Here is a 17484-nt window from a genome sequence, read left to right as displayed (position 1 = left end):
AGCAGAAACCGCTGTTACATCATGTTACTTCATAAACTGCATGTACTAAAGCTCTATTTTGGCTCCCGCGGAGTTTATTACTGGCTCAAACTAGATTCTGAGGTAGCTGGTTGTTAGCCGTTAGCGCATAGAGTGCTAGCTACATAGCAGCTAAAGTGCTAACAATCTTTTCGGAAACCATCGCAACCAGGCGTTGTGCTTTGTGTAATAGGTGCAATCATTAAATTACACTCAACTGGCTATGGGTATAGTGCCTACTTTAAGATTATAAATTGTGAACCAGTAACGTTAGTGCACCAATAAATAACCTGAACACAGCCTAATAACTAATAAGCTCAAACGTACAGAACAGTATGAAAAAATTCAAATCCAGTAGCAGGAAGGCTAGGTCTCCATCCGTTTTGCAACCTGTTGCCTCTTGCAGCTTGCGCCACCAAGTGTAAGTCCAAAGCAGGTGATGGGCGGGGCTTGTGAACCGACCCGTGCACCAAAGTTACAAGTGTAATTTCAGCTGATAGAGGGCTGCTTAGGTAGCAGCGGCAGCAAAATCTGTCCAGTTAAGAGTTGTCCTATCACTAAAATAATTTTAGAGAGATTATGTGAAGGTAGAAAAACTCTCTAGTGTAGCTTTAAAATGCAGATTTGTTACTCTTTGTTGTACTGAAAAGAAAAACAGGATAAATATAAATTCTGGCTGTGTTTCATGAAGAACACATTTTTTTTACTTGGAGAACATGTTTGTGTTCTACTTTGCAAATGTATATGTGAACCATCTATTTCTATTTTATGACTAAGATTCTCCAGTGTTTTTATAACTAAATAACTTTCTTTAGTTCCTTTATTTTTTAACTTCATCGGTTGTCTTGTGCCATTGGTATTGTTTGTTTGCACTTACTAGGTTGAATTCAAGGTGAGTGACATTGCCTGAATTCATAAAAAGTACAAGAAACACAAAAACAATTGCAGCAAATATTTACGGTTGGTTGTGTTTTAACTTGACAGGTTTAATTAAAATATGCACTACTATAGCTCTTAATACGAGAACACACATCCTGATTTCCATCAGCGTAATAAATGTCCAACAACATCCACCTGTTGCAGGTGGTTAGGTAAATGAACATGTCTAGAGAAGCATTACGCTAATCACTACACAGGCGGAGACATTCGGATTTCCAGATGTATAAATTTTGATGCTGGGTTCTTAATCCTTCATGGAAACACAAGTTTAGTAATCATGGGGATGTGGAAAGTTGCATTTGGTTTGGTGCTTGTTCTGGCGTTCGGCTTGTCTGATGCACAATGGCGAGGAAGATCAGCGCAAATGACGAAACCTCATACATTTGGGCAGCAGTCACAAATGCAAGTTCCTCTGCAGAGTGAAACCAGGACGCCCTTGTTTCCCCAAACAAACAACCCCATGCTTGTGCCACAGAGATTTCCTTCTCAGTTTTCAATGCAGACCCCTGGTATGGCTGGTGGAGGGCCCGGGCAAGATCCTGTTGGTGTTCAGTCTAAACAGCTTTTCCAGGGCCCGATGGAAAAACTGACGTGGACCTTTCCGAGACTGCCAGAAGAACCGGTACAGCCAGAGATTCCTTTTGAGCTGCGGCAACCTATTTCACCCAATAGTGTAGGGGCTCAGTGCGGTGAGAACTTTGTGTATGTGGAAGTGATGGAGGACTTCTTTGGGACTGGAAATCTACTCTTGGCTTCTGATTTTGCACTGGGAGGCTGTGGACCAACAGGGCAGGACGATAATGCTCGAGTGCTCATCTTTGAATCAGAACTGCATGGATGTGGGAGCGTGTTAACGGTAATAAGACTGATCCTCTTACCAAAAGTGTTTCAGTTCTGAATAAAGTAACATTCCTGTTTCTTTAGGTGACTGAAGAGGAGCTTGTTTATGCCTTTACCCTGGCCTACTCTCCCCAAGAGGTTTCAAATGGTGTTCCTATTGCCAGGAGTAGTGCTGCTGTGGTCAGTATTGAGTGTCACTATCCAAGGTAAGGTTCGGAGTTCAAGATGGCTGTATATTCATGCGTGTAGTAAAGGATTTGGCAGTTTGTGGTGAACAACTTTTTCTACAATCTACAGAATCCTTAATGTGAGCAGCAATGCACTTGTGCCCACTTGGGTACCATATGCAGCTACTATGGTTGCAGAAGAGCGGTTGGTCTTCTCTCTAAAGCTAATGACTGGTTTGTATTAAACAGCTTTAGCTTTAATTGTCGTTTCAACTTTGTAGACCTTGTCTATTTTTTTCCCTCTAAACAGATGAGTGGCAGTTTGAGAGACCTTCAAACCAGTACTTCCTGGGTGACATTGTTAATATTGAGGCCTCTGTGAAGACATACAACCATGTACCTGTCCGTGTGTTTGTGGACAGTTGCATAGCCACTGCGTCCCCTGATGTGAACACCACCCCCAGATACTCCTTCATTGAGAATAATGGGTAAGACATGCCCATTCATGCAGCCTATCCTAGAAGTATTGCAGGTTGTTTAACTTGTCGTTTGACCAGGTGCCTGGTTGATGCAAAGTTCACCGGCTCAAGCTCTCGCTACCTGCCTCGGACTCAAATTGATAAGCTGCAGTTCCAGCTGGAGGCTTTTAGGTTCCAGCAAGTAAACAGTGGGCTGGTATGTATTTGCCTTAGATTTGAGTACATTGTGCACTTTTTTTTAAACCTGAACCCTGTTGTCTTTGCAGGTCTACATCACATGCATTTTGAAGGCGGTTCCTGTAGCCACTCCAACAAATACGGAGCAGAAAGCTTGCTCATTCTCCCCTAATGGGTATGTTGCCACAAATTTCCTTTGAGTCCGTACGGTGATGTTTATCATTGGATATGTGTCTTTGTTTGACAGGTGGATGTCTGCAGATGAATCTGATCAGGTGTGTGGCTGCTGTGACTCAACCTGTAGCACCAGTACTGCAAGCGATCAGGTTCTTAAAGGTATGATTTAACACATGGACTAACTAGTGATTCTGATCATGGTCTTGGAAGTTTCTCACTACTTGTCTGTTCTCCATAGATCTACGGTGGGAGCAAGCATCTGTTGGTCCCCTCAATGTGAAAGTGTCGTCCAAAGCCAAATTCTAACTTGAAATGGCTATGATGTCAAGTGATGAATAAACTTGTTATTTATACAAGGTTTAAGTGGTCGTCCTTCAAGAGGTCTTGCAAATCTTATTTACATGTTTGCCATTTATGATTCTGATGTCACTCCATGTCCTACCTTGAGTAGTAATTTAGAAGAGTACTTGTTATAGGACTTGTGCAGATTTTTGCTTTGTGTATGGGAGGTACAACATTAGACATCCCTATACACAAAGGGGTAAATGTGTAAACAATATACAAGCGCTTTACTTCAAACAAACTGCAAATTGTTCCTTCAATCCTAAGCAGAAACCGCTGTTACTTCATAAACTGCATGTACTAAAGCTCTATTTTGGCTTCCGCGGAGTATATTACTGGCTCAAACTAGATTCTGAGGTAGCTGGTTGTTAGCGCATAGTGTGCTAGCTACATAGCAGCTAAAGTGCTAACAATATTTTCGGAAACCATCGCAACCAGGCGTTGTGCTTTGTGTAATAAGTGCAATCATTAAATTACACTCAACTGGCTATGGGTATAGTGCCTACTTTAAGATTATAAATTGTGAACCAGTAACGTTAGTGCACCAATAAATAACCTGATCACAGCCTAATAACTAATAAGCTCAAAGTACAGAACAGTATGAAAAAATTCAAATCCAGTAGCAGGAAGGCTAGGTCTCCATCCGTTTTGCAACCTGTTGCCTCTTGCAGCTTGCGCCACCAAGTGTAAGTCCATCACTCTCTCTCTTTTCCACTGTTTTTTTTTTGCTGGCTCTGCCATGGTGATGGTTTGGAGACTTGAACTAGATCGTTTCGTCTTATCATTAGCTGTTCGCTAACGTCACCCAGGCTACGAGTAAAATGTATGCCGTAAAGCAGGTGATGGGCGGGGCTTGTGAACCGACCCGTACACAAGTTACAAGTGTAATTTCAGCTGATAGAGGGCTGCTTAGGTAGCAGCGGCAGCAAAATCTGTCCAGTTAAGAGTTGTCCTATCACTAAAATAATTTTAGAGAGATTATTTGAAGGTAGAAAAACACTCTTGTGTAGCTTTAAAATGCAGATTTGTTACTCTTTGTTGTACTGAAAAGAAAAACAGGATAAATATAAATTCTGGCTGTGTTTCATGAAGAACACATTTTTTTTACTTTGAGAACGTGTTTGTGTTCTACTTTGCAAATGTATATGTGAACCATCTATTTCTATTTTATGACTAAGATTCTCCAGTGTTTTTATAACTAAATAACTTTCTTTAGTTCCTTTATTTTTTAACTTCATCTGTTGTCTTGTGCCATTGGTATTGTTTGTTTGCACTTACTAGGTTGAATTCAAGGTGAGTGACATTGCCTGAATACATAAAAAGTACAAGAAACACAAAAACAAGTGCAGCAAATATTTACGGTTGGTTGTGTTTTATCTTGACAGGTTTAATTAAAATATGCACTACTATAGCTCTTAATACGAGAACACACATCCTGATTTCCATCAGCGTAATAAATGTCCAACAACATCCACCTGTTGCAAGGTGGTTAGGTAAATGAACATGTCTAGAGAAGCATTACGCTAATCACTACACATGCGGAGAAATTTGGATTTCCAGATGTATAAATTGTGATGCTGGGTTCTTAGTCCTTCATGGAAACACAAGTTTAGTAATCATGGGGATGTGGAAAGTTGCATTTGGTTTGGTGCTTGTTCTGGCGTTCGGCTTGTCTGATGCACAATGGCGAGGAAGATCAGCGCAAATGACGAAACCTCATACATTTGGGCAGCAGTCACAAATGCAAGTTCCTCTGCAGAGTGAAACCAGGACGCCCTTGTTTCCCCAAACAAACAACCCCATGCTTGTGCCACAGAGATTTCCTTCTCAGTTTTCAATGCAGACCCCTGGTATGGCTGGTGGAGGGCCCGGGCAAGATCCTGTTGGTGTTCAGTCTAAACAGCTTTTCCAGGGCCCGATGGAAAAACTGACGTGGACCTTTCCGAGACTGCCAGAAGAACCGGTACAGCCAGAGATTCCTTTTGAGCTGCGGCAACCTATTTCACCCAATAGTGTAGGGGCTCAGTGCGGTGAGAACTTTGTGTATGTGGAAGTGATGGAGGACTTCTTTGGGACTGGAAATCTACTCTTGGCTTCTGATTTTGCACTGGGAGGCTGTGGACCAACAGGGCAGGACGATAATGCTCGAGTGCTCATCTTTGAATCAGAACTGCATGGATGTGGGAGCGTGTTAACGGTAATAAGACTGATCCTCTTACCAAAAGTGTTTCAGTTCTGAATAAAGTAACATTCCTGTTTCTTTAGGTGACTGAAGAGGAGCTTGTTTATGCCTTTACCCTGGCCTACTCTCCCCAAGAGGTTTCAAATGGTGTTCCTATTGCCAGGAGTAGTGCTGCTGTGGTCAGTATTGAGTGTCACTATCCAAGGTAAGGTTCGGAGTTCAAGATGGCTGTATATTCATGCGTGTAGTAAAGGATTTGGCAGTTTGTGGTGACCAACTTTTTCTACAATGTACAGAATCCATAATGTGAGCAGCAATGCACTTGTGCCCACTTGGGTACCATATGCAGCTACTATGGTTGCAGAAGAGCGGTTGGTCTTCTCTCTCAAGCTAATGACTGGTTTGTATTAAACAGCTTTAGCTTTAAATGTAGTTTCATCTTTGTAGACCTTGTCTATTTTTTTCCCTCTAAACAGATGAGTGGCAGTTTGAGAGACCTTCAAACCAGTACTTCCTTGGAGACATTGTTAATATTGAGGCCTCTGTGAAGACATACAACCATGTACCTGTCCGTGTGTTTGTGGACAGTTGCATAGCCACTGCGTCCCCTGATGTGAACGCCACCCCCAGATACTCCTTCATTGAGAATAATGGGTAAGACATGCCCATTTATGCAGCCTATCCTAGAAGTATTGCAGGTTGTTTAACTTGTCGTTTGACCAGCTGCCTGGTTGATGCAAAGTTCACCGGCTCAAGCTCTCGCTACCTGCCTCGGACTCAAATTGATAAGCTGCAGTTCCAGCTGGAGGCTTTTAGGTTCCAGCAAGTAAACAGTGGGCTGGTATGTATTTGCCTTAGATTTGAGTACATTGTGCACTTTTTTTTAAACCTGAACCCTGTTGTCTTTGCAGGTCTACATCACATGCATTTTGAAGGCGGTTCCTGTAGCCACTCCAACAAATACGGAGCAGAAAGCTTGCTCATTCTCCCCTAATGGGTATGTTGCCACAAATTTCCTTTGAGTCCGTACGGTGATGTTTATCATTGGCTATGTGTCTTTGTTTGGCAGGTGGATGTCTGCAGATGAATCTGATCAGGTGTGTGGCTGCTGTGACTCAACCTGTAGCACCAGTACTGCAAGCGATCAGGTTCTTAAAGGTATGATTTAACACATGGACTAACTAGTGATTCTGATCATGGTCTTGGAAGTTTCTCACTACTTGTCTGTTCTCCATAGATCTACGGTGGGAGCAAGCATCTGTTGGTCCCCTCAATGTGAAAGTGTCGTCCAAAGCCAAATTCTAACTTGAAATGGCTATGATGTCAAGTGATGAATAAACTTGTTATTTATACAAGGTTTAAGTGGTCGTCCTTCAAGAGGTCTTGCAAATCTCATTTACATGTTTGCCATTTATGATTCTGATGTCACTCCATTTCCTACCTTGAGTGGTAATTTAGAAGAGTACTTGTTATAGGACTTGTGCATATTTTTTCTATGTGTATGGGAGGTAAAACATTAGACATCCCTATACACTGAGGGGTAAATGTGTAAACAATATACAAGTGCTTTACTTCAAACAAACTGCAAATTGTTCCTTCAATCCGTCAGTATATCTTAAAGGGTAGTGATGTGACAACTTTTTGCTGCACCTGCCAATGTCCAGTGACTTAAATGTCTAACTGCCAACAGTTTGCAAAAACGGGTAGTTATTACTACACTTAAACATTTAGGTAACGCGTTACAATATTACTCTGGACCACAAAACCAGTTTAGCAGGGGACTGTTTCTGACAAAAGCCAAAAATATTGTACAGGACAACATTATGCCAATTAGGATATTAAAGCTCATGTTCTCTGAAGATATTTTGTTACTTTCCTACAGTAAATGTATCAACCGTTTTGAGTGGCATTAGCAAAATGGGCTGGAAACACGCATATAAACATTGCTTGTTGCAGCTCGCTCTTTGGGAGTTGAAAACTGGTTGCAGTACTGTATTACGTGTTGTAATTTTTGTGGCGGTTTAGGTGATTCGTTTGTTTTTGCATTCAAGTCCGTTAACTTTCTTAAAAGGGTTCTTAAATTAACGTGGCATACATTGTAATGTTTTGAGCTGTGCAGCTGGTTCATTGATTCAGTGTTTTACTTTACACAGTGAGTGCGTCAGTATTTAGAATGACTCCGAACCTATTCTTTTAAACTGTTGAAACTTTTCAATCACTAGCAAATCTAAAAGATCATTGAATCATTCAGGGCTCTGTGAACCACAAGAGAACGCATTGCTCATTTAGTAAAACTGGTTTGTTTAATTGGCTATTGTGGGCTGAAAACTTGTTTGAAATGCATAAAAAGCTTTGGTTTAAAAACATTTCTGTTTGGTTGAATCAAATATTTTACATAACTTGTCATGTTCATCTAGGTTTTAGAATGTAAAATATGTAAAGTGTTTGTTTTAGCCACTTAAAGGTACAGTAGGCCTCCATGTGCGTGTTTGTGTGTACAAGATCAGGTTGGCACCACCTCCGCCTCATTTTGAGCCAAGAAAACCCCTCGTACAGTATCAAATACAAACCAGTTTTCATACGACTCAGTCACTGAAAAACCTTTTGCAAAAACAGCAAGAACCATCTTGAGTTTGTGAAGTCTGCATATGTTTCTCTTCTGGCAGTGTAACATTGAGTGTGTTAGAAAGTCAGATGAACGTCAAGATTTGTAATGAAACAGGGCCCTACCATGTAAACCTTGTGTTAAAGCAACATTAGAGAACTTTTGCTTATGGTTCCCCTATGTGGTTGAAAAGCGTCTTGTCTGTTATCAGTGTTGTAAATATAAGCTTTATAAGCTTCCCTGTGGGCAGGGCAATACAGGTAAATTTGTTGACTTAGCAGAAACCGCTGTTACATCATGTTACTTCATAAACTGTGCATGTACTAAAGCTCTATTTTGGCTCCGCGGAGTATGTTACTGGGCTATACTAATAGCTCAAACTAGATTCTGGGGTAGCAGCTGGTTGTTGGTTGGTAGCCCATAGCACTCTAGCTACATAGCAGCTAAAGTGCTAACACATTTTTGGAAACCATCGCGATCAGGCGTTGTGCTTTGTGTAATAGGTGCAATCACTAAACTTACACTCACTCGCTATGGGTATAGTGCCTAGCATAATAACTATAGATACCAACACATAAGTCTACGTGCAAGAACTAAAAAAACAACTTTTGACTGTACATCATTTATTGTGGTTTGTAGTCATTGTTGACAAGAATAACACTGAATTTGTGACGAGGCTTGATCATGCTACGTAACCTATTGAGAACCGGCAACATTAGATTATCTCTAGACTACTTTAAGATTATAAATCGTGAACCAGCAATATTAGTGCACCAATAAATAACCTGAACACAGCCTAATAACTAGTAATCTCAAAAGTACAGAACAGTAAGAACAAATTGACATTTAAAACTTTCAAATCCAGTAGCAGGCAGGCTAGGTCTCTATCTGTTTTGTAACCCATTGCCTCTTGCAGCTTGCGCCACCAAGTGTAAGTCCGTCAGATATTGATTTGTGTTCAGGCTCATGTTTGATCACTCTCTCTCTTTTCCTCTTTGGTTTTATTGCTGGCTCTGCTATGGTGATGGTTTGGAGACTTGAACTAGATTGTTTCGTCTTATTGTTAGCTTTTCGCTAACGTCCCCCAGGCTACAAGTAAAACGTATGCCATAAAGCAGGTAGTGGGCGGGGCTTGTGAACCTACACGCACACCAAAGTTACAAGTGTAATTTCAGCCGATAGAGGGCTGCTTAGGTAACAAAACTTATCCATTTATTGAATCTCCTTTATATTATTGTGTTATTTGTACTGTTTATTAGCACTGACTAGGTTGAATTCAATCTTTTTAGAAGGTGAGTGACATTGCTTGTTATAAGAATTTTACATTTATTCATTTGGCAGAGGCTTTTATCCAAAACGACTTACAAGTAGTTTTTTTTACAATAGCACATTACTGCAGAGCAATCAGGGGTAAGATGCCTTGCTCAAGGGCACTTCAGGCATTACCTGCTGGCACTGAGATTTGAACCGGCAACCTTCTGATAACAAGCCCAACAGGCAACCTTAAAATATGCAATACTATACGAAGAACCCACATCCTGATTTCCATCAGCATAATAAATGTCCAACAACATCCACCTGTTGCAAGGTGGTTAGGTAAATGAACAAGTCTAGAGAAGCATTACGCTAATCACTACGCGGGCGGAGCCATCCGGATTTCCAGATGTATAAATTTTGATGCTGGGTTCTTAATCCTTAAAGGAAATACAAGTTTAGCAATCATGGGGATGAGGAAAGTTGCATTTGGTTTGGTGCTTGTTCTGGCGTTTGGCTTGTCTGATGCACAATGGCGAGGAAGATCAGCGCAAATGACGAAACCTCATACATTTAAGCAGCAGTCACAAATGCAAGTTCCTCTGCAGAGTGAAACCAGGATTCCCCTGTTTCCCCAAACAAACAACCCCATGCTTGTGCCACAGAGATTTCCTTCTCAGTTTTCGATGCAGACCCCTGGTATGGCTGGTGGAGGGCCCGGGCAAGATCCTGTTGGTGTTCAGTCTAAACAGCTTTTGCAGGGCCCGATGGAAAAACTGACGTGGACCTTTCCGAGACTGCCAGAAGAACCGGTACAGCCAGAGATTCCTTTTGAGCTGCGGCGCCCTATTTCACCCAATAGTGTAGGGGCTCAGTGCGGTGAGAACTTTGTGTATGTGGAAGTGATGGAGGACTTCTTTGGGACTGGAAATCTACTCTTGGCTTCTGATTTTGCACTGGGAGGCTGTGGACCAACAGGGCAGGACGATAATGCTCGAGTGCTCATCTTTGAATCAGAACTGCATGGATGTGGGAGCGTGTTAACGGTAATAAGACTGATCATCTTACCAAAAGTGTTTCAGTTCTGAATAAAGTAACATTCCTGTTTCTTTAGGTGACTGAAGAGGAGCTTGTTTATGCCTTTACCCTGGCCTACTCTCCCCAAGAGGTTTCAAATGGTGTTCCTATTGCCAGGAGTAGTGCTGCTGTGGTCAGTATTGAGTGTCACTATCCAAGGTAAGGTTCGGAGTTCAAGATGGCTGTATATTCATGCGTGTAGTAAAGGATTTGGCAGTTTGTGGTGACCAACTTTTTCTACAATGTACAGAATCCATAATGTGAGCAGCAATGCACTTGTGCCCACTTGGGTACCATATGCAGCTACTATGGTTGCAGAAGAGCATTTGGTCTTCTCTCTCAAGCTAATGACTGGTTTGTATTAAACAGCTTTAGCTTTAAATGTAGTTTCAACTTTGTAGACCTTGTCTTTTTTTTCCCTCTAAACAGATGAATGGCAGTTTGAGAGACCTTCAAACCAGTACTTCCTGGGAGACATTGTTAATATTGAGGCCTCTGTGAAGACATACAACCATGTACCTGTCCGTGTGTTTGTGGACAGTTGCATAGCCACTGCGTCCCCTGATGTGAACGCCACCCCCAGATACTCCTTCATTGAGAATAATGGGTAAGACATGCCCATTCATGCAGCCTATCCTAGAAGTATTGCAGGTTGTTTAACTTGTCGTTTGACCAGGTGCTTGGTTGATGCAAAGTTCACCGGCTCAAGCTCTCGCTACCTGCCTAGGACTCTATTTGATAAGCTGCAGTTCCAGCTGGAGGCTTTTAGGTTCCAGCAAGTAAACAGTGGGCTGGTATGTATTTGCGTACATTAAAGTGCACGTTTTGGAAACCTGAACCCTGTTGATTTTGCAGGTCTACATCACATGCATATTGAAGGCGGTCCCTGTAGCCACTCCGACAAATCCTGAACAGAAGGCTTGCTCGTTCTCCCCGAATGGGTATGTTGCCCCCAAATAGCCTTCACGGGGTCAGTACAGTGACGTTTATCATTGAGGATGTCTTTGTATGGTAGGTGGATGTCTGCAGATGAATCTGATCAGGTGTGTGGCTGCTGTGACTCAACCTGTAGCAGCAGTAGTGCAAGCGATCAGGTTCTTAAAGGTATGGTTTAACACATGGACTAACTACAAATGATTCTGTTCATGGTCTTGGAAGTTTCTCACTACTTGTCTGTTCTCCATAGATCTACGGTGGGAGCAAGCATCTGTTGGGCCCCTCAATGTGAAAGAATTTGGCTTTGGACAACTAACTTGAAATGGCTATGAAGTCAAGTGATGAATAAACAATGTTATTTATACAAGGTTTAAGTGGTCGTCCTTCTAGAGGTCTTGCAAATCTCATTTACATGTTTGCCATTTTATGTTTCTGATGTCACTCCATACATTTCTACCTTGTTGAGTGCTAATTTGGATAATCTTGTTACAATAATTTTACAGCTTTTTGCTAAGTAGTGCATGGTAGGTCCAAAAAAGCCTGTACCTGCCCAAAATGACACTTTCCTGTGGGTGAACTGTAGAAGCACTAAACTTTGGTTGTAATCTTAAAGCGGCTGTTCTTTTTGGGTGTTTACTAATGGCTGTCTAACTAGTTTACAACGCTATAAATTTCAAGTCTATTGTTCACCTGTCTCTTCTAATAAAGACTTGTATCTAGAAAGTCCATCTTCCCGAAGCGCTCAAGTTGACCTAGTCTGTCATAATTTATTCCTGGCTTAGGCTTTGGCTTTTAGTTGTAAACCGTAACAATGGTGTTAACTTCAGTTCAAAAAATGTGACTGGTCAACGTGTTACAGCTTGATGTTTGCCCATGCACCAGCAGATCTGTTAGAGATTGTGAGTTTTCTTCCAGCAAGGGAAATGATACCGTGTCCGACTGGTTATATTCACACTAATAACACTCGTTAATATGTGGAACTTCTAGTTTCTTGAAGGGTTGGTGCTCAATGATACTGGTTATGAGGGAGCTACTTGATCGGCTGTAACTTTTGAAAACCTCTCCGAGTGCTTGAATCTGAGGCTGTGAGTGTGCCGTAGTTGCCGCACCTATGCCAAAGGAATGGCTGGAAATGTTGTTTGAGGGTAGGCTGGGTCAGAGCAAAACGGCTCTTTGGTGTTTTTGAAACAAGAAACGTGTGGCAGGGTGAGTGAGCATAGATTGATATCCTTTGCGGAGGGTGGAAATGCATTTTGTCAATAATTCTAGTTATGGGTTGCCTTGCGTCTGGGCGGGCAGGTTGGGCTCTCTGAATACCTTTGAGCTTGGGAGCTGGCTATGGCAGAGGAGGGTGCATTGAAAATGACCTTGTGAAAAATTTGAACTCCACTCAGATAGCCTTTAATTCAGCTAGCTTGAAGATTCTTGGCAATATTGAGATAAGATATGAATGAGGTCATGGTGAGAAGAGAAAATCGGGGGAAGGGGATATTCTAAACGAGGTGAAAAGTTTTAAAGTTCCTGCATGCTGTCTGGTTTGGAGGGTCCTGGGTGAGATGGCTTGGTTGATGGAGTTGAGAGAGGTGTATAGCAGGGTTTTAAGAAGGTGGTTTAGTAAAAGATCAGCTCAGAATAAGGAGGGACAGGTGTTGGCAAGGGGTCTGCTTCCAGCGCAAATAGCCTAAACTTCTCCCAAAATCTGTGTCCTGGTGCTGACGGACAAGGGTGATGGTTCCAGGACCGAGGCGTTGTTCGGGACCGACATGGCTGCTGCTGTGGCCAGTTAAAATTGGGGACGGGCCAGAGTCAGCGTGCAGATGGGGAGGACCACGGCCGCCTGAGCTGCTGCCGGATGCAGTGTAATGCTAAACCCGCCGTTAGGGGCGGGGGCCAAGGGGAAGGGAAAAATCCATGAGTTTGTGGGAAGGGAGCTTGACCGTGAGTTTGCAGGAGAGAAGGGAAGCTGTAAGCCGGGCCATGGCTTATTTGCTGAAATGACCTCTCGTCGGTGGCTGATGATGGCGCCGCTAGCCATGAACTTGTGGAGGGGAAAGAATACATGTGGGCTGGGACGGCTGGTGGAGGCATGCTTGCACTGTAGGGGTGGCTGAGAGGGACTGCTGTTGAGGTGGCACCGCTGTGATCTCTGCACTGAAAAGCTGTTGGAAGGGGCAGCTGCTGGGTGCCTGTGGCTTATTTGTTGGGGGCGTACCCATGACTTACAGAAAGCCTGTGGCGTCGACCTGCCGGTGAAGTGCCTAGCCTCTTGCCGTTGGTTGTCGACCCACTTCGGGCGTAGGAAGAAGAACTGGTAGCTGAGGCAGGTTTGTCGTCAGCTTTTTGCTGCATGGAGGATCTTGGTGATGGAGCTTTGGTGTGCATGAAGGCAAAGAGTCTGTACAGTTCTGCCTTGTTCAAGCATCTTTGGAAGCGGATGTCCTGCTCAGTTAGAGTTTGTTGTGTTTGTTTGCACTTATTTCTATCTTTTTAGAATGTGAGTGACATTACTTGTTATAAGAATTCATAAAGTGTCTCATGAGATGCAAACAGTGCCATTTTGTCTCTGTGCTGTCCAGCATATAATATAGGTTATGCTGACTGAAGTTCAACACAGAAGCACACATTCTAGATTTGTACACGCATTCTAATCACAATACAATTGAAATGGGAAGAAAAAGGATAAAATCACAATAAACTGAAGAAATCTGTTTGTTTATTAGGCTTTATTATTTTAGATCATTTGTACAGTATAAATCTGTGTTTGGCTATGTGTCTGAATCCATAAAAAGTACAAAAAAACAAGTGCAGCAATTCTTTACGGTTGGTTGTGTTTTAACTTGACAGGTTTAATTAAAATATGCACTACTATAGCTTTTAATACGAGAACACACATCCTGATTTCCATCTGCGTAATAATTGTCCAACAACATCCACCTGTTGCAAGGTGGTTAGGTAAATCAACATGTCTAGAGAAGCATTACGCTAATCACTAAACAGGCGGAGCAATTCAGATTTTCAGATGTATAAATTTTGATGCTGGGTTCTAAATCTTTCATGGAAACACAAGTTTAGCAATCATGGGGATGTGGAAAGTTGCATTTGGTTTGGTGCTTGTTCTGGCGTTCGGCTTGTCTGATGCACAATGGCGAGGAAGATCAGCTCAAACGCAGAACCCTCATACATTTAGGCAGCAGTCACAAATGCAAGTTCCTCTGCAGAGTGAAACCAGGACGCCCTTGTTTCCCCAAACAAACAACCCCATGCTTGTGCCACAGAGATTTCCTTCTCAGTTTTCAATGCAGACCCCTGGTATGGCTGGTGGAGGGCCCGGTCAAGATCCTGTTGGTGTTCAGTCTAAACAGCTTTTGCAGGGCCCGATGGAAAAACTGACGTGGACCTTTCCGAGACTGCCAGAAGAACCGGTACAGCCAGAGATTCCTTTTGAGCTGCGGCAACCTATTTCACCCAATAGTGTAGGGGCTCAGTGCGGTGAGAACTTTGTGTATGTGGAAGTGATGGAGGACTTCTTTGGGACTGGAAATCTACTCTTGGCTTCTGATTTTGCACTGGGAGGCTGTGGACCAACAGGGCAGGACGATAATGCTCGAGTGCTCATCTTTGAATCAGAACTGCATGGATGTGGGAGCGTGTTAACGGTAATAAGACTAATCCTCTTACCAAAAGTGTTTCAGTTCTGAATAAAGTAACATTCCTGTTTCTTTAGGTGACTGAAGATGAGCTTGTTTATGCCTTTACCCTGGCCTACTCTCCCCAAGTGGTTTCAAATGGTGTTCCTATTGCCAGGAGTAGTGCTGCTGTGGTCAGTATTGAGTGTCACTATCCAAGGTAAGGTTCGGAGTTCAAGATGGCTGTATATTCATGCGTGTAGTAAAGGATTTGGCAGTTTGTGGTGACCAACTTTTTCTACAATCTACAGAATCCATAATGTGAGCAGCAATGCACTTGTGCCCACTTGGGTACCATATGCAGCTACTATGGTTGCAGAAGAGCAGTTGGTCTTCTCTCTAAAGCTAATGACTGGTTTGTATTATATACAGCTTTAGCTTTTAAAGTAGTGTCAACTTGATTTTGTAGACCTTGTCTAGTTTTTCCTTCAAACAGATGAGTGGCAGTTTGAGAGACCTTCAAACCAGTACTTCCTGGGTGACATTGTTAATATTGAGGCCTCTGTGAAGACATACAACCATGTACCTGTCCGTGTGTTCGTGGACAGTTGCATAGCCACTGCGTCCTCTGATGTAAACTCCGCCCCCAAATACTCCTTCATTGAGAATAATGGGTAAGACATGCCCATTTATGCAGCCTATCCTAGAAGTATTGCAGGTTGTTTAACTTGTTGTTTGACCAGGTGCCTGGTTGATGCAAAGTTTACCGGCTCAAGCTCTCGCTACCTGCCTCGGACTCAAATTGATAAGCTACAGTTCCAGCTGGAGGCTTTTAGGTTCCAGCAAGTAAACAGTGGGCTGGTATGTATTTGCGTACATTATAGTGCACGTTTTGGAAACCTGAACCCTGTTGTCTTTGCAGGTCTACATCACATGCATCTTGAAGGCGATTCCTGTAGCCACTCCAACAAATCCTGAGCAGAAGGCTTGCTCGTTCTCCCCTAATGGGTATGTTCCCCCAAATAGCTGTCACTGGTTGAGTACGGTGATGTTTATCATTGGATATGTGTCTTTGTTTGGCAGGTGGATGTCTGCAGATGAATCTGATCAGGTGTGTGGCTGCTGTGACTCAACCTGTAGCAGCAGTAGGGCAAGCGATCAGGTTCTTAAAGGTATGGTTTAACACATGAACGAACTACAAATGATTCTGATCATGGTCTTTGAAGTTTCTCACTACTTGTCTGTTCTTAGATCTACAGTGGGAGCAAGCATCTGTTGGGCCCCTCAATGTGAAAGAATTTGGCTTCGGACGACTGTAACTTGAAAAGGCTATGACGTCAAGTGATGAATAAACTCCTGTTATTTATACAAGGTCTAAGTGGTCGTCCTTCAAGAGGTCTTGCACATCTCATTTACATGGTTGCCATTTTATGATTCTGATGTCACTCTACCTTGAGTGGTAATTTGGATAATCTTGTTAGTAAATATCTCTAAAATTATTGTTAGTGCATGGTAGGTCAAAAAATGCCTGTACCTGCCCAACATAACACTTTCCTATGTACTGAGGGTGACTATACTCACTTAACTTTGCTTGTAATCTTAAAGCAGCTGTTCTTTTTGGGTGTTTAATAGATGTTCACAATGCTTTCAATTTCAAGTATTCACTGCTGTCCCTCTCACAAAGGCTTTTTCTGGTTTCCAGAAAACGCTCCGCTTGGTAAAGTTGACCTAGTCTGTCATGATTTATTCCCCACTTGGGGTATAGGTAGCAGCAGAAAAAAGGCGGTTGTGACTGGTCTGTCCTCATTTCAGTGACCGTGTATTCATAGACTGTTACAGTTAAATGGCTAAAAGGCAATGGCGTTAACTTCAAAACATGTGCAAATCAAAGTGTAACACACTCTGCTAGTTCATGTGCAAACGTCAATCTTTGTTAGGAATTGTAACTTTTTTTGGACCGTTTGTTCATACTACTAATCGACGTGTTGTTATGCAGGTCCTAACCAGTATAATTTATGTGGGCTTCTCTGAGGGAGCAGTCTGACCGGATGTAACTTTTGAAAGCCTCTGCAGACCATCAGCCAAGCGCTTAAATCTGAGGCTGTGATGGGCCCTTCCATCTATGTGGAAGAAATGGCTAGAAAAGCGGTCTGAGGGGATACCGGATCAGAGAGAAAAACTGCTTCTAGCTGTTTTTAGAACCAGAAACGTGGCAGGGTGGTTAGTCATTGACGAAGATGGGGTCAGATGACGATTTGGCCTGCGGTCTTTAAGGTTGAATTGGGGTCTGGATATTTAAAAAAAACAGATGAAGTGGCCTCTCTTGGCCTGATCAGTCTTTGTAAAATTGTTTGTTTCTGAATAGAGTACTGATAGGTCTGCTGGATTGTGGGCTCGAATTTGGATGTGGGGCTTGATATCTGAACTTCTGAGAAAGCCGAAGAATGTCAGGATGAACATTGCATCGTGTGTAGTGATTTCCTTTGCGGAGGGTGGAAACGCATTTGGTCAATAATTCTAGAGTTATGGGTTGCCTTGCGTATGGCCAGGCAGATTGGGCTCTCTGAATAACTGAGCTTGGAAGCTGGCTATGACTGGGAAGGGTGCATTGAAAATGAGCTTGCGGAATAATTTAACTCCATTCAGCCTTTAATTGAGCTAGCTA

The 17484-nt window shown here is 42.7% G+C and overlaps 4 protein-coding genes across 4 annotated transcripts; all 4 read left to right on the top strand.

Annotated features, from left to right (window-relative positions):
- Positions 1–1099: 1099 nt before the first annotated feature.
- LOC306889434 (zona pellucida sperm-binding protein 3-like) lies at positions 1100–3460 on the top strand. Its single transcript, XM_079448377.1, has 8 exons — positions 1100–1813; positions 1882–2003; positions 2095–2198; positions 2275–2452; positions 2522–2639; positions 2710–2795; positions 2868–2956; positions 3036–3460. The coding sequence occupies exons 1-8, from the start codon at positions 1235–1237 to the stop codon at positions 3101–3103; spliced, it is 1344 nt and encodes a 447-aa protein (XP_079304503.1). The 5' UTR covers positions 1100–1234; the 3' UTR covers positions 3104–3460.
- Positions 3461–4662: 1202 nt separating this feature from the next.
- On the top strand, positions 4663–6927 carry LOC306897014 (zona pellucida sperm-binding protein 3-like). Its single transcript, XM_079461461.1, has 8 exons — positions 4663–5336; positions 5405–5526; positions 5618–5721; positions 5798–5975; positions 6045–6162; positions 6233–6318; positions 6391–6479; positions 6559–6927. The coding sequence occupies exons 1-8, from the start codon at positions 4758–4760 to the stop codon at positions 6624–6626; spliced, it is 1344 nt and encodes a 447-aa protein (XP_079317587.1). The 5' UTR covers positions 4663–4757; the 3' UTR covers positions 6627–6927.
- A 2534-nt stretch (positions 6928–9461) lies between these two features.
- Positions 9462–11964, top strand: LOC306896875 (zona pellucida sperm-binding protein 3-like). Its single transcript, XM_079461202.1, has 8 exons — positions 9462–10226; positions 10295–10416; positions 10508–10611; positions 10687–10864; positions 10934–11051; positions 11113–11198; positions 11273–11361; positions 11444–11964. The coding sequence occupies exons 1-8, from the start codon at positions 9648–9650 to the stop codon at positions 11512–11514; spliced, it is 1347 nt and encodes a 448-aa protein (XP_079317328.1). The 5' UTR covers positions 9462–9647; the 3' UTR covers positions 11515–11964.
- Positions 11965–14172: 2208 nt separating this feature from the next.
- On the top strand, positions 14173–16499 carry LOC306896938 (zona pellucida sperm-binding protein 3-like). The gene is made up of 8 exons (XM_079461341.1): positions 14173–14849; positions 14918–15039; positions 15131–15234; positions 15316–15493; positions 15563–15680; positions 15742–15827; positions 15903–15991; positions 16071–16499. The coding sequence occupies exons 1-8, from the start codon at positions 14271–14273 to the stop codon at positions 16136–16138; spliced, it is 1344 nt and encodes a 447-aa protein (XP_079317467.1). The 5' UTR covers positions 14173–14270; the 3' UTR covers positions 16139–16499.
- Positions 16500–17484: the final 985 nt, after the last annotated feature.

The sequence above is a fragment of the Barbatula barbatula genome (assembly GCF_947034865.1).
Source record: "Barbatula barbatula genome assembly, chromosome: 1".
Taxonomy (NCBI): domain Eukaryota; kingdom Metazoa; phylum Chordata; class Actinopteri; order Cypriniformes; family Nemacheilidae; genus Barbatula; species Barbatula barbatula.
This window is presented reverse-complemented; position numbering and strand designations above follow the sequence as displayed.

Excerpts from the sequence above, each read along its gene's own strand:
- LOC306889434 (XM_079448377.1), top strand. The coding sequence starts at position 1,235 with ATGGGGATGTGGAAAGTTGCATTTGGTTTGGTGCTTGTTCTGGCGTTC. Across the intron at positions 2,640-2,709 it reads AGCAAGTAAACAGTGGGCTG|GTCTACATCACATGCATTTT; the intron begins GTATGTATTTGC and ends TTGTCTTTGCAG. Across the intron at positions 2,957-3,035 it reads AAGCGATCAGGTTCTTAAAG|ATCTACGGTGGGAGCAAGCA; the intron begins GTATGATTTAAC and ends TGTTCTCCATAG.
- LOC306897014 (XM_079461461.1), top strand. The coding sequence starts at position 4,758 with ATGGGGATGTGGAAAGTTGCATTTGGTTTGGTGCTTGTTCTGGCGTTC. Across the intron at positions 5,527-5,617 it reads ATTGAGTGTCACTATCCAAG|AATCCATAATGTGAGCAGCA; the intron begins GTAAGGTTCGGA and ends TACAATGTACAG. Across the intron at positions 6,480-6,558 it reads AAGCGATCAGGTTCTTAAAG|ATCTACGGTGGGAGCAAGCA; the intron begins GTATGATTTAAC and ends TGTTCTCCATAG.
- LOC306896875 (XM_079461202.1), top strand. The coding sequence starts at position 9,648 with ATGGGGATGAGGAAAGTTGCATTTGGTTTGGTGCTTGTTCTGGCGTTT. Across the intron at positions 10,612-10,686 it reads CTCTCTCAAGCTAATGACTG|ATGAATGGCAGTTTGAGAGA; the intron begins GTTTGTATTAAA and ends CCCTCTAAACAG. Across the intron at positions 10,865-10,933 it reads TCCTTCATTGAGAATAATGG|GTGCTTGGTTGATGCAAAGT; the intron begins GTAAGACATGCC and ends TCGTTTGACCAG.
- LOC306896938 (XM_079461341.1), top strand. The coding sequence starts at position 14,271 with ATGGGGATGTGGAAAGTTGCATTTGGTTTGGTGCTTGTTCTGGCGTTC. Across the intron at positions 15,494-15,562 it reads TCCTTCATTGAGAATAATGG|GTGCCTGGTTGATGCAAAGT; the intron begins GTAAGACATGCC and ends TTGTTTGACCAG. Across the intron at positions 15,828-15,902 it reads TGCTCGTTCTCCCCTAATGG|GTGGATGTCTGCAGATGAAT; the intron begins GTATGTTCCCCC and ends TTTGTTTGGCAG.